Source organism: Chanos chanos, chromosome 13 (assembly GCF_902362185.1).
Source record: "Chanos chanos chromosome 13, fChaCha1.1, whole genome shotgun sequence".
Lineage (NCBI taxonomy): Eukaryota > Metazoa > Chordata > Actinopteri > Gonorynchiformes > Chanidae > Chanos > Chanos chanos.
In genome coordinates this window covers 17,037,060-17,053,517 of record NC_044507.1, presented here as the reverse complement: position 1 = coordinate 17,053,517, position 16,458 = coordinate 17,037,060, and the positions used below count along the sequence as shown (strand labels likewise).

General features: G+C 39.1%; 2 protein-coding genes across 6 annotated transcripts; both read right to left on the bottom strand.

The window, feature by feature from the left end:
* Positions 1–2,065: 2,065 nt before the first annotated feature.
* Positions 2,066–11,482, bottom strand: stxbp2 (syntaxin binding protein 2). Of its 5 annotated transcripts, none has more exons than XM_030790300.1 (19): positions 11,422–11,482; positions 10,357–10,406; positions 10,179–10,260; positions 9,782–9,858; positions 9,556–9,631; positions 9,220–9,323; positions 8,765–8,919; positions 8,590–8,674; positions 7,712–7,842; positions 7,495–7,602; positions 7,343–7,400; positions 7,144–7,209; positions 6,970–7,050; positions 5,101–5,242; positions 4,444–4,550; positions 4,243–4,341; positions 4,065–4,150; positions 3,139–3,299; positions 2,066–3,005 (listed from the first exon to the last, which is right to left on the bottom strand). In XM_030790300.1, exons 1-19 carry the CDS (start codon positions 11,456–11,458, stop codon positions 2,929–2,931), a joined length of 1,782 nt encoding a protein of 593 aa, XP_030646160.1. In that variant the 5' UTR covers positions 11,459–11,482; the 3' UTR covers positions 2,066–2,928. The 5 variants fall into 5 exon arrangements, with proteins under 5 accessions (XP_030646160.1, XP_030646157.1, XP_030646156.1 ...); XM_030790297.1 differs by having other exon boundaries at positions 3,139–3,296; positions 9,749–9,858; positions 11,422–11,481; XM_030790296.1 differs by having other exon boundaries at positions 4,243–4,344; positions 11,422–11,481.
* Positions 11,483–13,740: 2,258 nt separating this feature from the next.
* Positions 13,741–16,083, bottom strand: pet100 (PET100 cytochrome c oxidase chaperone). Its single transcript, XM_030790887.1, has 4 exons — positions 16,013–16,083; positions 14,906–14,992; positions 14,248–14,280; positions 13,741–14,112 (listed from the first exon to the last, which is right to left on the bottom strand). Exons 1-4 carry the CDS (start codon positions 16,037–16,039, stop codon positions 14,023–14,025), a joined length of 237 nt encoding a protein of 78 aa, XP_030646747.1. The 5' UTR covers positions 16,040–16,083; the 3' UTR covers positions 13,741–14,022.
* Positions 16,084–16,458: the final 375 nt, after the last annotated feature.

The following is a 16,458-nucleotide window of genomic DNA, read 5'->3' as shown; positions in this document are numbered from 1 at the left end:
CTACTCATTCCTTCTCAGAGATAGTGAGTGAATGAAGTTAATCCAGAGGGAATCCTGTTACAGGAGCTTGAATTAAGGGGGGACTGGTTTGGCAGTAAGATTATTCCATTTTCTGATTTTCTTTGCGTGTGTGAAAATGCTACGATTACTGCATTTTCTCTTCTAGACCATTTATAACTCACTGTTTTGTGAGCTGTGCTGTACTTCTGGTTTGCCTCCCCATCAGCTGCTGGTTTATTTACTCCAGACTGATTCGTCGCAGATGTTCTTAAACCCGGCAGCGAGTTCAGAGACACGCGCTGGTCGTCTAACCGTCGACCCTGACTGTTGGCCACAAGTTTAAAAAATTGGTCAGGATCTTGAGCTGTAAAAAAAAAAAAGGTAGAGTAAGAGAGATGTATTGTTGGTTGCAGAACGTTTAGGACAAGACTTTAAACATAAGAGTTTAAACTTTAAGCATAAGACTCATTTGCTCTGTTATCAGCATCAACAAATCAGTGCTGACCTGAGGTATTTGTGATTGAGTTTTGGGATGTTGCAGTGGTCCTTTTGCTGAGATCAAGATAGCATCTTTGTTCATCCATTCGACCACGCTGTACATGACTAACAAGTGACAAAAACTGCTCCTTCTCACTTAGTGCCACTACCTGTGGGACCGATTAAAAAAACAACAACAAAGCTTTAGCAAATTTCTCTATGAAATCTCCTGTTACAAAACAGCATAGCTGTTCAGCATCAGAAGTGTACATTCTGAAAGATATTAACACAATAATACTGTGTCTACAAAACCGGTGCAATAAAATGCTATACAAACATGCAGGTAATAACACATGTAATAAACATGATCAAATCAAATTGTAAGTTTGTACAGCCTGCATGCGACCTGGATGTCAGGACAAGAGGGAGCCTTTATCTTTTAAATGAAGTTTTATGGCTTACCTGTGCCATGTTGCTTCTCCCAGCCTCTATCTCTGCTTCATCATCCTTCATTATGAAAATTCCTTTGCCAATGTAAATCAACTACGATTAAATGACTAATTTAAAACATGACAGGCAGTTTGTTATTGAAAAAAAACAAAACAAAAAACAAGTCAATTCTGTTCTACACTGATAAGAATTTGAGTGCAGGTACGAGTGCTCAGTGTGTGGTCTGGATGCAGTGTTGGCTTGTCGTTCCACGGGCAGAGGAGGCGGGTTACGGTTTGTGAAAAGGCTTTTAAATGGTCTTAAGCACTAAGCATTAACCCGTATCCATTAAGAGCATCACGCAAAAAGAGCATAATCCCAGATAAATACGCATAATCCCTCACTGCAGAGAATGATGATTTTTTTTTTTTTTTTTTTTAAATTTTAAACTATGCTCTATTGAACATTTATTTACATCATTTCTGACCCATTCTAACCTTATGACACCAACAATGCTGTTTTTGAATCACTATCATTCTGCAGGGTCAGATAAAGAGCAGTCGCCTGCCACCAAGGAAGTCAATTGTCTGGCCTCCGAGTCACACACAATGTCCCTCATGTGGAGAATACCATGTGACTAACCAGCATACTCCTCATAATAGAAAGGACAAAAGGTTAAAATCCAAACCCATCTGCACTGGGCTGAGACAGAATTACCTACATTTTCTAAAAAAAAAAAAAAAAAAGGGTGGGGGTGGGGGGTACAATGCGAAAGAAGCAACGTTTATACCCGATTTCAAAAACTATTAAAAGGACTTATTTTCTCTCAACTCTTCCAAAACATTGGTAGTAGACCAGTTTCTAGTTCTTAATGTTTACATATTTTCTAAAAAAAAAAAAAGAGATTCTCTGTTCAGGTTTTTGGAAACACTGGCAAAAAAAACCCATAGCCAGAGGTCACATACAAACAACATGCAAAGCGTAGCAATGACATCATCATTTGAAAATTTACCACACAAATCTACCTCGTGACCCCAAAGGCATTTAAATGAAACAAAACGCCTTATATAACTCACAAACAAACAAGACAACGTATGTAAATGAAACCAGGCCTGTGTTTTGGTGTAAAAGAAACTGATACTTCAAAATAAGGTGTTTGCATTTAGTTTATTTGTAAGATTGAACAAAGAGACAAAATACAAACAAAAATAAGACCCAAACAGATAAGGTTCACCCAAATCTACAAATGAAGTAACATACTAAGAAGTGCAGAATTCTGGATAATGACCAATTTTGATTGAGATCAAGTCTATCTAGTGGAAAAAAAAAACAACACCAATTTTTATATACGAGGAGACAAAAAAAAGAAAACATTTCAAAGGTTCATTCACAGACATGATCAGCTCATCGATGGAGTACAAGCAAATATATCTGGGCTACTGTGTGGATTCCCTCTTCCTTTAAATACACGAAAGTCTTGCCTGTGCAGACTAAGCAATATACAGTGAGCTGAGTGTATATAAAAAAGAGGAAAAATAAACAACAGTAAAGTGTAACAGTGAGAATTACATTCTTCGTGGGAATCTTAGATACCATTTTAATTTGTGTCACATACAGTACACAGTGGTTTCTAGAACACTGGCAGCAGGCAGAGAAGACATCCATATAAAGAAGCAGCAAATATCGTCATTTATTTGAAAGGCAATTGTAAGGCACACAGACTTATCTTCATTTATGTCATTTAAATTAAATATCTTTCAAGACCACGGGATGAATATGTACACCATAAGTTTAAGTTCGGCAATTTAAAATGAAGGAAAAATATATCTTTAAGGACAGCTGATAATCAGTGAGTTCACCTCTTCCAGTTTGATCTAAAATTGTGAAACGTGCTCATTTACTCAAGGAAAGACAACTGTGGATCACTCTTGCTATGGACAGAGGTCAGAACTGTTACACTGTGACTTCGCCATAGTTTTTCATCTTCTAGGCTGTCTTCCAGGCAGGCACTGGGAGGCTTGCTCAAGAAGACTGGTCAGACTGGTCCAGATTTTTCAGATCATTCAGGAAGCTTGTTGGCGTGAGGATGTGAGATGAACCTACCGGAAAAAAAAGAATCCAAGATCTAAGACACGCTTCGCAGATATACAGAAGTTCACTCCTAATGTTGTCAGTAACACCATAAATGTTGATGATAAAGAAGAAAAAAGGCAAACGCCTCTCGTTACATACCAATCAGGACCTCCCATTTGGCGTCAGTGGCACGGGTCACCTCATAGGCCGAGCGCATTTCAGAGTGTGCCACTCCACCAATCACAAAGATGATCAGTCGTGGTCCACTGCGGTACTCAGTGGCAGTCTTGTTTTTGTGCCAGTGTCCAAACCTTGCACTGCTACAGTACAATTCAACATGAATGTTAAAAAAAAACAAAACACTGAAGTGCTAATGTTATGACTCTTCAAAGTGACCGGTTGGCTTCATTCCTCTCACTGTGTCCTGTCATACAGACGTTAATGACAGCATCTTAAGAGTTGGTTATCACAGCGAGCCAACAGTATCTACTCCTCAATGATAGTGTTGTGTTATGGTTGGGAAACGATGGTGAAAAATTACACAGTCAGGGAATAAATCGATAAAGCAAAGATATAGAAATAACTGAAATGATTTATGTTTAAAATACATATTCAGAGAGGTCTGACATGCACAGCATGGTCAGGAGTCCATAAAGCAGCATTTCATAAGATTTATCTTATTTAGTGGGCGATGAAACAGCTGCTGCTTGTTTAAGGGTTATATCATCAGATATAGCCTAAGTCCAAACATGGGTTTTGCCATATTGGTATAATCTCTAATGTGCCAACATCACCGGCTAAAAACAGGAACGTATAAACTGCTGAGGAAGTCAAACACTGTCTATTCGATTCAAATATCATTTATTAAAATAAGCTCAATAAGGCAGCTAATTGGGGGGTGGTTCCTCTAACCAAATTGTACTACTGTGACTTTGATGAGAACACATGGGAAAAAGTAAAGAAAAAAAAAATCATTCTGGTTAATACTTCCATACTATGTTATCTATCAACAGAACTGACTGAAAAGCAGTTTTTGAATGCTGTAATTCTGGCGCGGTCTCCGGGGCTCTCTCACACAGATTTACCTGACAGCTGTTGTTGTGGTGGTGATGGGTGCTGGATCTGAGAGGAAAGGCCACTGTTTCCTGTCTAGCTTGTCTTCAATAGCGTACTGGAAACCAAGCAAAGATAAAGAACCAGTCCGTCAGCCTGACATACGCTGTCTGTTCCCTCATCTACATCTCTTATCAGCAGCTCCCTTACCTCCATCACGTCTTTGAGGATGGGCGTCCACCGGGAGGTGTGATACGTCGTCTCTGTGCGCTCCTTCCTTTCCGGAAAACCTTTACCGGAATTTGGGCCCTGCTGCGTCCAATGGAAAACAAGACAGGGAGGCTAGAGTTATCGCGACAAACAAACAAGCCACGCTGAGCCTGCTGAGGTCAAAGGGTCATTGTAGCTCACCCCTGCAATGATAGGGCAGCCCAAGTGTTGCATGTTGGTAATGATGTTGCTGTCCTGCTGTACGTTGGCATGCTGGATGAGTTTGGTCAGGTTCTCCTCACCGATACCTGAGCAGAAATCAACAGGCATGACTAACAGTGGACTCCACACAAGGTTAAATACCTACTGACTGGTTTAGCGGAAGACAGTGCTCTTTGAGCAGAGAAACTGGGACGGCACAACAACGCTTGCCCTCAGCGTCTGAAGGCACTCTCGTGGGAAAGAGGTCTGAGCCTGTCATAGCAAATTGCCTCAGTGTAGTTCTGCTTTTTGCTTCTTTTTTTTTTTTTTTTTTTTTACAGTTGTAAACATAACCACATCTAAAGCTTTGACCACTTTAAAGACTACTCTGACACAGAACCAATCAAAAGAGCCCGAGAGAATTTGGCTACTCACGACAGATAAGATCATTACATGCTAATGAAGACAGTTAAGATCGTAACAATGAGTGATGTCGTTTCCACAGTAAATTCCAACACTCAAAGAGTTTTGTCATAAATTTGCCAGACACATCTCAGCTGCTCCTGTAGTTTTGATCAGAACCAGCCACAAGATGTAAGCTTTGTAAAACAGAGCAGAGTTTTGGAAGTAGGCATAGTGAATACTCAGTGAGCTTACCCTTCTTCTTGTGGAAAATGTAGAGTAGGATGATGCGGATTTTGTCGTAGGGCTGAATATCGGCGTTGAGGAGGACAGGAACAATGCTTTTCATTGGATCTTTCAGGGGTTCTCCCTCTGCATCTGTCCCCATAGCCAAATCCTGCAGAGATGACAATGATGGTGAGTCAGCCGAAGCCCAAACAGAACTGTTTTTAACAACATCACCGCTACTCGGATTTAATTGAAAATCAGTCAGAGACACTCCTATTATGACTGTCATAAATGTTCAGTGGGAGGGTCTTGACAAACTGTCAAAAAAACAAACAACAAAAACAAAACCCCGTCAAGGGTATACTTTATTCACCGGCCTGTGACGACGAGTCATAGCTTTAACGCTCTGTCAAACTGTCACACCTTTTATTTTTATACTTTTTGTGCTTGAGAGTTTTGACAGATAGTTAAGATGGCAGCAACTCCGTGAGACACTCATATCACACCCAGGTTGCATGGCTTGGAAATTCAAATTTGTGCAACTTACAAATGTGGTTCAAATGTGAGGACAAAGGGGCCGAGGAGGAAGGCTTTTTTTTTTCTTTTTTTTAACACCGTTCAATAAAAATTAGGTCACGAGAACGGAAAAAATGAGGCACTCATGAACAAAGCTACAACTTATGTCATATACAATTGATCTAACTTTTCCCACGACATGGTAGAGAGCTTCCTGATGGTAAAGGTATCGAAATAAGTTTTGTTTTCTGGTGCAAACCAGGATACTTTTGTTTAAATGCACTACGTATATATGATGTGCTGGCTCAATGTACAGTTTAAGGCATTTGAAAGTGATATTTACAATGCCTTAGTAAAATGTGACAAAATCAAGGGTCAAAGTAAGTCATGCTGAATAATTGAGACTCACTTTAAAAAGTAACATGCATGCCAATTTCCCCCTAAAACGTCCAAAAACTTGGATATTTCTTAAAATCAATAAGAAAAGCTTGAATGGACAGTGGATGAAAAGGTCAGATAAAAGATAAAAAAAAAATAAATACATTTTTACAACAAGTAAAACCCCCAGCAGATTATGAGGAAACTATAGAAACCGCAGCACATCCATTAGTGGACTGTTAAGAGTCACACACAAAAGTACTGTACAGACACTAAGCAACCCATTATGACTTGCGCTAATGAAACCACACTCACATTAACACTTGAGCCACAAAGGCCTGAAAAACTGAAAGCTCACACTGCGTGTACAGTCAAGCAGAGAGGAAGGTTACTCAGCACGTGGCTTAGTGGAGGCTGGTCGTATCTTACTGCGAGGGTAAATCTGCTATACGCAGAGCGCGGGCAGATTGCTGGACGATACAGATGTAAAGCAATATGATTCTAATGATGTGTACTTTAAGAGCTTATGTAATGACATCCTGTGCATTACTCCTCTTCTGATAATAGCGACGGGATTCCCAAGCGCATTGCATAACGTTACAATAAATAAAAAAGCGAGTAAAGGGTTTCAGACAAGGGCAAGACACTGCGAAATATTTCCGGAGAAGTATATAAATAGATGCATTACTGCGTGTGGAGGATGTTGACATCTGGTTGATAGGAAAACAATTCGATAAAACACATTGTGTAAGATATCAGTCAATTATAGAATCCATTATCAGATTATTAAAGCCAAAGAGAGTCTGGTAATCTGGGGTCTGTCTGTATCTGTGGCTTAGATGACGAAGACAATGACGAAGAAGAAGTTGATGTTGATTTTATCAATATGTTTACAATACATTTAAGAATACAAGAGGAAAAGAAATCAAACTGAAAAAAAAAATGAATTTGCTTTATGCAATCATTCAACAGCAGGACCACTGGAATCAAATATGCACTGACCTGCTCAACTTCACAAAGCTTGTCGAGTGATTCTCTGTATTTCTTCATGCAGGCATCAGCCAGGTGCAGATGAGTGGAGTACTGTAAACAAATACGTACCACGGGTTACAACTGTGTTACTGAGAGTAACAATAAAGATATGTAACATTCTGATAAACCCATGACAAAACTAACCATACTAAGCTCCTTCTGGTACTGGGGCATCTTCTTCAGCATTTGAGAGAGGTCCTTTATATTGGCCTGGGACACATGATATTGGGAAAAATCGAACGATTAAAAAATGCAACATTTATTACATTCAAGTTTGTCTTTGCACGGCCCCATCCCCTTTAAAAGAAAAGAAAAGAAAAGAAAAGAAAGGCCAGGCTTGTACCTTGTCCGTAGTCATCCTCTTGCTCTCGCAAAATCTGCGCAGCAGTTCTGTCACTTTCCTGTAAGACCCAGACAAAGGTGTTCGGTAAATAAACGTAAATGCCGCGTCACTAAATCAACACTGAGGTACCTATGAGGTCTGTTGTCCCTTACTTGCTAACGTCAGCAATGTGCATGTGTCTCAGCTGAACCCAGAGCTCATCGTCCTCATCCAGCAACACCTCCTTCTCTTTGGCGTTTCCAATGCCCGTTGACTGATACCTAATGACCAATATCCAAAAGGCAAGCAAGCAAGGTTATTGTAGTTGATGATCTTTAGAAGGGGATTTGTAGCATTATATCTGAGTGAGTGCCAGGCTGAGCACCTCACCTGTAGATGTCCTGTTCGATATCCAACAGGTCGTAAGCCATGGCCTGAAAGGTGAGCTCATGCAAGATGGGGGAAATGGGGTCATAACCACGGTCCACAATCAGCAGCTGAGAGCGTGCTTTATCTGTGCCCTGTCCATTAACAAAGAGTCACATGTTAGTCCACAGACTACATGTAAGAAGTGTCACAAGAGGAGACGACGAACCAGGCAGAGGGGCCATTCGCGAACAGATTAAAATAAACAACAAAAAAATAAAAAATAAATAAACTATAATAAATAAATAAACAATAAATAAAATGTTTAGATCCATTAAGAGGATTTCCAGAACTTTATTTAAATGACATGAGCTTATTTAGAGCAAAAAACATGCTTTCGGAATTCCCTGAGCTTCAGGAGAGAGACACGAGGCTGCCAAATACCTATCAAAAACTGGTTTTACTAAAAATAAAACTGTGGCACTAGATGGAGATTGTTAAGAACACTGGTAAAAGAGAGGCTGTGTATAAGCTGACTGAGAGCAGTGTGAGAAAGGAGAGAGGAAAGGGGGGGAAGAGGAAAAAATAGACAAATACATGCTTTCACATGCCTACCTCATACCCAGGACAATATCAACTAAAAAGAGAAAGGAAAGATGAGAGAGAAAGAGAGAGAGAGAGAGAGGGAAAAAAAATCCCAGCAGATATTTAAAGTGAAGGAAAGCATGAGTGGAAGATGAGCTACCAGCACAGGAGCATCTTTTTACAAAGAGGAAACTGACTCTTGACTACAGTTAGAAGCACTGAAGGCAAATACTCTGATTTTTTTTTTTTTTTGGTGAAGAAGCGCAGTCAGTCTTAGAGAATAACGAATGGGTAGAGCCGATTTCTGTCATCCTCACCTCCCCCATACTGGGGTTGTCAGCTTTATGAGCGTTCAGACGATCCAGAACCATCTCAGCCAGTGCAAGAGTCTCCGTCGAGCCTCTGAAAGAAGCAGACGCAGCTTAACTTGTGTCGAATGGAAATATTCTTATATAAACATAAACGTTAAGAGTAGAAGGGATAGCTTTGTACTGGCGGTAACGGATAGCAGGATACTCCTTCAGCGTGTCACAGAGGGTGGCTATCTGCTCGGCCATAGCTTCCATTAATCTGTTCTTATCCTCTAGGTTGGTCTGTTTAGGACTGTACAGGGCATAAAGAGAGCTGGGGTCATCCAAAGAAAACACCTGAGAGGGAGGGAGAGAGAGAGAGAGAGAGAGAAAAAAACCTTCAGTAACAACAACAACAACAACAACAACAACAGCAACAACAGCAACAACAGCAACAACAGTAACAACAGTAACAACAGTAACAAAAGTAACAACAACAAAATGAGCTACAAAAAATGAGCAAACTCTGGCAATCTTGAAGAACGGGACTTTTTGGGAGTAAAATGTTGATGTCATTTTCAGTTTTGTCTGAACTTAATTCGCTTCATTAAATTCATTAAGAGTTTAACCATACTAAACCAAAGGCTGCTCACAGACCTGTGACTCATATGGTAGGAAAGCCACGTTAATTTCCTTCAGGGTCTTGACAACCCGGGCAACCCTTGATCTTCCAATCTCGGCAAAAAGACCATCAGGACAAGCTGTGGGTTGGGTGTACACAAATACACATCAAAACACAAACAAAGCCACAAGTGTATATTCACAAACCACAGACACCATTTACAAAGTACAGAGACAACACTTAACTAGGAATCCTATTCTATATTCTACAGTATGCTTCACTATGAAACAGATGATGGATCATGAAAACACAGAGTGTATGAATGGCTGTGTTACGCTGAATGTGTCAAAGACAGGAAGAATCGATCGTACTGTCTGTAAAGAAGACGTGAGCTGCCTTGTATGTGAAGGCTGTCTCTTTGAAGTCACCGATCAGAGCCCGAACTGACTGTAACATAAAAGATGGAGATAAAGAGGAGAGGTTTTATGTACAATAAAAAATAGTCATGGAGAAAACAGCTTTTTTTTCCCAGCACTTTCCCAGTGGTATTTTCTGAACACATGCCTGTAGATGTTTCCACACATTCAACGCTCTTACCTTTGGCACAGGAGCGATGAAATAAATGGCCTCCAGGCTAGAGATGGGCTCCCGGCGTTTGTTGATGTCCTCCACAACTGTGAGACAAGCATTACAGTTACTCACCTCTCAGAGAGAACAGCTACAGGCTATCCCATTACCACTCTCTCATACTGGTAATTATGCTTCAGGTAAGTAGTCTATCAGCCCATTCGCTGCATAATTTTAACTGCAACCGTTTGACGTTTTAGCTAGCGTATGTTCTTGAGATTGCTGTTCTACTTTGTGGTTTACAGGTGCTATGTACAAACAAACGAATGAGGGAATAACGTTGTCTCAGTGACATTATGTGATGAGCGAGAGACACTCTTTGATGCACAGCAAGGACCTAAATGTAACCCTGTGTTTCTTAACTCACTTGTGACACCTTCTGCCATGATGTCAGACATTTTACAGCATGACGACAGAATCCGCATGCTCAGGTGATCCACGATGAGCACCTAAAAATGATGATGATAATCTTGTTATGCATCACTGACAACTGAATAATGTCACTGCGAGAGCTCTTCCATTTAATATTACCATATAGAACTTACCTTCCACTCTCCATCTTTCTTAATGCTCTTGATAACTCCGTTAAGGATCTCTTTAGGGAGAAAAACAAAAGCAAAATCAGAATCACATTTTAACTACTGAGATATAATTGTTAATTTTTTTGACAGATATAATTTCACCACATGTCTAATTAGCGAAGATCACGGCGTGGGCAAAAAAATTAAGAAAACAACGGCATGAACACATTCACCGTTTACAACATTTCCTCAACTATGATGTGAGAGTTATCTCAATCTACAGTCCAGTGACTGATTTGCAGATGATCTGTTGAATCAGTGGACAACCAATACACACTGTTTTGAGCCAGAGCTATTGAATGAATGAGGAAGTTAGGGGGAAATAGATTACAATTGTGCGACCTAACATTTCAACATTTTCAACAATTCCGTTGAAGTCTGCTTTCTAACAATACAGTCAAACTCTCTTTAAGTAAAAATAACTAACTAAATAAAGGCATGAAAAATGAGTAAAATGAGTATCCTAACTTGCATCTCAAACCCGACTCCTTCAAGACAGCCTTCCTCTGTCTTTCATGAGGAAACAAAATAATACAAGTCTATGTTGGGGTCCGTAAATATGAAATTATGGTATGTGTGAGACCTGGCATATGTAATAACACGACGGCGATGAGTCCAGAGTTCTAGTCGTAAAGTATATGAAAACATCAGCGAGTTAAACTTTTAGTGCTACCGTCCGTCACCCGGGAGTGCAATCACAAGACAAGCGTTGACAACACCCATGACTGCACTGCGACGACAAATAAGTCAATAACTTAATTTACAACTAACAGATCAAGCAAAAACTATACCGAGACTACTATAATGAAACTCTCTTATTCTGTCGCACTTAATTTCTGAACTTCGACGGGGCATAAGGAAGTTTTCATCCAAGTGTTTTTAAGTGACGTAACATAAGACCTGTATTCACAGGCTGCACCTGTCGAAAACGGAACTAGAGACTGGAAACTGTACAGTAAAACGTATACCAACTTAAATTTCTGATAAAAGACTTTCTCTTAGTAGGGCTGAAAGGAATACTTCACTTACTCTCTCCTACAAGTGCTTTAAGTCCACTCGGAGCCATCTTGACACTTCCGCGTTGTTGAATTTCCAACAGGAACTTTTTAAAGTAAAGACCTAGCGCAAAATAATGCTAACGTCATATCCGCGGTTTTTTCTTCTTCGTGAGCGAGCCAGTGCATGCCTGTGGGTAAAAATGGGCCATTACAGCATTATCAAATTTTTAATAAGGCAGTGGATAAATGCAGGGCTCCTTATTTCTTTCCATCGCATAATTTGTTTAATTGCGAATGTAAACGTTCTCACTCATAATGAAATTTTGTCAGACGATTGTGACTCCCAGAGATCATAATACTGACGAACTGCGTGGAAAAATTATCTTTATTTTGATGCATAGACCAAGTGTGAATGTACTACTAAAGTATACCAAGTCTTCCCTCCACGCAGTAAGTAGATACAGTCACCCTATCAAGAAGTAGGGGAGCAACAAACAAACAAATAAAGTTGTGCAATGTTTGCACGCACTGCTCTAATTTTAATCCCTGCTTTGTCTGCAGCCTACCTATTGGGCGACACTATTGTATAATACCATATAACAGGCAAAAGCTTTTCTGTGAATTGATATTAGAGTGAATCGACAGGGTCTTAGGGCAGGAAGCATAGAGGCTGTATGTAGTTTGGGTACTGTTATTGCTGGGTTGTTAAAAATGACCAGTGGTTCATACCACATCCAGAGTATTGATATGAGTATGATCAGACTTAAAACACAATCCTTCTCCTGGGCTCCAACATTCAAACCACACAGGGACTCTCAATGCCTACTTAAATATCTCCCCTCTCTGGTTATCCACAGATAAGCCTGAAAACCACAGTTTTTGAGCATAACAAAACACATGAATAAAGGGACTTCTTGTTGCCCCCTGTCACTAAGGGGATCGGAGTTCATGAGAGAGAATAGTAGTACAGAGGTCCTAAAATGAAGTGTGCAAATGTGCAAACTGATATTTATTAAAAGATCATTCATCTATTTATTTTACTGAAGTCCATCTTCAAAACTAAAGTTGTTCTTTGAAAATATCTAGTAAATACAAAGAACTAATCGTCCGAAACAGAGGTCTCCCTGCAGAAGCTGCATCTGTAATCCCACCTTGATTAAATCAACTTATGTTTTTTTCTGTACGGTTCGTAGTGTGTCATTTTGAACAGTTCACCTCAACATATGATCCATTTGACCTTGAGGATAGAGTTTGAACTTGCCCATACTTCTACATCCCTCCAGGAGGCACTGTTGTACAATATATCCAGACACTGCAAACAGAAGACACGCTCAAAGCAATATAGCCCACCAGGTATAAAGAAATATGTGGTAACCACCAAAAATCAAGAGACAAGAACAGGCTGCGCTAGAATGAAGTACAGCAGACCATTGTCATTTCAGATGCAGTTGGGCTGTTCTCTTATATACACTGTAAACTCTAATAAGTGCAAAAGGAGTTTGTTATTCCTCATTGAAACATGTCTACATCATACCGCAGATTCATATTGCATAAACTAATAATACTAATGGTAAAGAGACTGAATTGTGTTAGCTGGCAGAATTGCTACTAGCTTCTTTTATTGTCCTCTCCTTAACTAACCTTAAAGCAATTTACACAAAAAAATTCCTGGTAAGATTTATGTAAAGAGATCATCCAAGCAACTATCTCTTTACAAATACCTATATTCAAGCCTTGTTCAGTTATTAAACCCTTTGGCATACCACTATTTTTAAATATTAGACGGAACTTGCATAATGCAAACTTGTGGGAACCACCAAACAGTTACTATACAGAATATCAGTGTGAATTCATTAAACAAAACATGACTCTGGGCAAGTAGTTCTCACAAGTTATACCTATGTGCCTTGCTTAAGGCTATTTTGGCCAGTGCCACTTGTTGGCCATGTCTGTGTAACATGAAGATGTCACTAAGCACTCATGTTATTACATCACACTGCTTGTGGTTTTCCAACACACTGAATTACAGTGACACGCCTACAGGAAAAATTGCCCATGGCAACCAGTGAGGAGCAAGTATTAACATGCGACAATCCCAAGCCACAATGCTTAACAAAATACTAAACAAATCTAGTATGCAATACTTTCAGATATAGAATAAGATTTAATGAAAAACAGAATCTGACTGTATTACAAGAAAGTAAAAACAAAGAAAAAAACTATAGAGAGAAATGTATAAGAAAGCACATGAACTTTTTTATTTATATATTTCAAACAGAAAAAAAATCAGAAATAATAAATAGCTTCAGATATTCAATGATTTTACCAGGATCCTAAAGTTAATGATTTACACCAATAATGTTTCAAATGATGAAGCTCAAGGCATTAAGATTGTTTAATATTTTAACTTTCATATATACAAAAACATGTCAGCTTTTTCAGAATGATTTCTGACTTTCAGAAGATAGTGAACTTTCAAACATTTTCTGTAACTTTGTACATTTCTTATGATACCAGAGCCAAAATGGAAGTGTCTCCTACAACACAGCAGTGCTTTTGCAGCACAGAATGTGTTTGAGCCACCAGGCTCTGGACCGAAGAATGGAAACATTCTACCATCTCTTCCACGTCATCATTCCTTAGACTCCATCCCAATCTCCTTCAATACCCGCTGTTCTTTCCGATTTCTCATGCGCTCCTTAAAATTTTCAAGCTCTTGTCTCTGTTCAGGATAAACAAGAAAAAGTGTTATTGAGTGAACTGAAATGTTTAGCATCCGGCTATAAATGCAGCACAGAAAATTAATACAAAGGGCAAAAAGACTGTGATTTTTTTTGGCCCCTTTGCAGACACTTACCTGCATCTTCTCGTCTGGTGGGAAAATCTCCCGCTGGCATCGTCAATGTCACAGGAAAGGTTGTTGGCATGGACGGAAAGGGAAAACAATTTAACTGCAAGTCATTCAGTCATGACATTTCATATGACTGCTGTACTTCATATTAAAAAAAAAAAAATAAAAAAAAAATCGGAAAATATTTCTGTTTTGTCTCCATGACTAAATTAACTGCAAATAATCTAGAATGATGTAATACCCTTCAGCATCAGCAGTATATTCACCCCAGATCAGTTCCTCCTGTATTCACCTGTATTCAGTTAGCTGAATGAGTGAATTCAGGAGTCACATACCATGCTTAACAACCATGCAGTTTGGGATTTAATAGGTGTTTGAAATTGTGAGGATCACTAGAGACTGCCTGTTGAGGTCCATAGAAACTGTTATGTTTGACAGCTCATTTGATACCCATGTCAATGCAATGGATCGTTAGGACCAAAATGTCCAAGAGTTTTATGTGCCCCACTCTGGTTGCTCTAAAACAACTCTATGAAATAAACTATCCCAACCGAGACTAAACTAAGCCCTGCTTGACCATGCTGCACTGTTAGTAGTGAGTTTTATAGTGGTACGGATTTACTGTAATCAAAAATTAAACTTTAAATTAATAAAAAACACTAACCTTTCTCTTGACAATGTATTCCTCAAAGTACTCTGCTTGATTTGAGACCCAGAACATTGCCACTGGAAAGGACAGATACAGCATCATCTGAGTAGAGAAGTATGAGGGGGAAAAAGTACATTTAAACAACAGCAAATATATCCATTAGTCAATTTTACAAGTCCACCCTTTAGCCTCTCAGTAATGAATGAGAAATTGTAAATACGTTACATAGCTGTATTAAGTTCTGCAGGCTACTCGATACAACGTTACATAGTTGTATCGAGTAACCTGCAAAACCTATGTTAATAGACTCTATCCTCGAGGATAGTGCAGTTTACAATTAAATCTTAATCTAAATTCACTGCGATTTAAACTGATTTGAATACATACTATTTTACAGTTGTGACTCGAGATTACTTTAGTAAATAATACCGCATTAGCCTGTTTCTCCTAAATCGAGGTAAATTCTAATTTAAGCGGCAGTGTACAGCACAACATTCTGATCAGACTGACAAAATGCGATAAAAGAGTAAACGTGCGTTTCTAATTAACCAAATAAAATACTATTCCGTAAAACTGCGTTATTCAGTTAAGCCTTTCAATGAAGACCTTGATGTGGAATCGTTCCTTGTCGTATCTGGGGTCCTATGGGGTCAAACTCGAATGGTCTCACGAAATCATGTAGCTGTTAGACCACTCTGTACAACACTACCGCCGTTTAACCGATTAAACGGATATCGGACAGAGAAAAATATTTTATTCTAATATACAGCAACTTTGACTCAGAGGTCACACTGTATCAAAAGGCATGTATGAATGCTTTCATTTTGTTGAGTCAGAGAGTCTGCTATTCGCATGTAGACGGTGACTTTTTATCTTGGAAAATGTCTCAGACATTCCAGCTATCTGCAAAGCATAACAGCTTCATGTCCTATTAGTATACAGTTCATCAGAACTGTGACTTGTGAAGGAGCACATCTAGTTGAATCTGTAGGCTAGTTTATGATTGTGTGCTGGGTTTCCGAGGATGCGGTTACTATTATTATTACAAACATACAAAGACGGGCCGGTCTAATTAAAGACAAGGTAACCCGTTAGATAATATGGATTTTTCGTTAGTCTTACCCGAAATACTTCAATTTTAACACCCATGTTGATTTCTTGAATCCCACAGCAGGGTCGCTCTCATAAGTACGACAAGGCACTTCCGGGTTAAAAGTGGACCACTAACATCACAATAAAAGTTGCTATTTGGGAGCCTTAAAGAAACATTTAAGACAACCTGGGACCTTTTCAACGAGGTAACCTTGTAACTGTTTTCTAATTGTGTCGTTATTTAACCTTCACAAATATATTTAATACCACACAAAGCTAAGGCATGTCCAAAGCAGATAGCCAGTGTTAACAGACTCACAGAGATGCACGTCAAGGCATTATTAAAAAAAAAAAAAAGTAGTACTATTAAAACTTTCAAAGTTGCGTAGAAATTGGTCTAGGTATAGTGATTTATTGAATTTTAGAAATGTAATACTGATCACGCAATGCAGCTAATTTGGAAGTATCTAACTGAT

What these genes read in the sequence shown, in the direction of transcription:
- stxbp2 (XM_030790297.1), bottom strand. Translation starts at nt 11,458, where the DNA reads ATGGCTCCGAGTGGACTTAAAGCACTTGTAGGAGAGA. An exon ending in CATGGCAGAAGGTGTCACAA is followed by an intron (nt 9,859 to 10,178) that starts GTGAGTTAAGAA and finishes CTTGTCTCACAG; the next exon opens with TTGTGGAGGACATCAACAAA. An exon ending in AGCTTTGTGAAGTTGAGCAG is followed by an intron (nt 5,243 to 6,969) that starts GTCAGTGCATAT and finishes TCATCTCTGCAG; the next exon opens with GATTTGGCTATGGGGACAGA.
- pet100 (XM_030790887.1), bottom strand. Translation starts at nt 16,039, where the DNA reads ATGGGTGTTAAAATTGAAGTATTTCGG. An exon ending in TTAAAATTGAAGTATTTCGG is followed by an intron (nt 14,993 to 16,012) that starts GTAAGACTAACG and finishes TTCTCTACTCAG; the next exon opens with ATGATGCTGTATCTGTCCTT. An exon ending in AATACATTGTCAAGAGAAAG is followed by an intron (nt 14,281 to 14,905) that starts GTTAGTGTTTTT and finishes TGACGATGCCAG; the next exon opens with CGGGAGATTTTCCCACCAGA.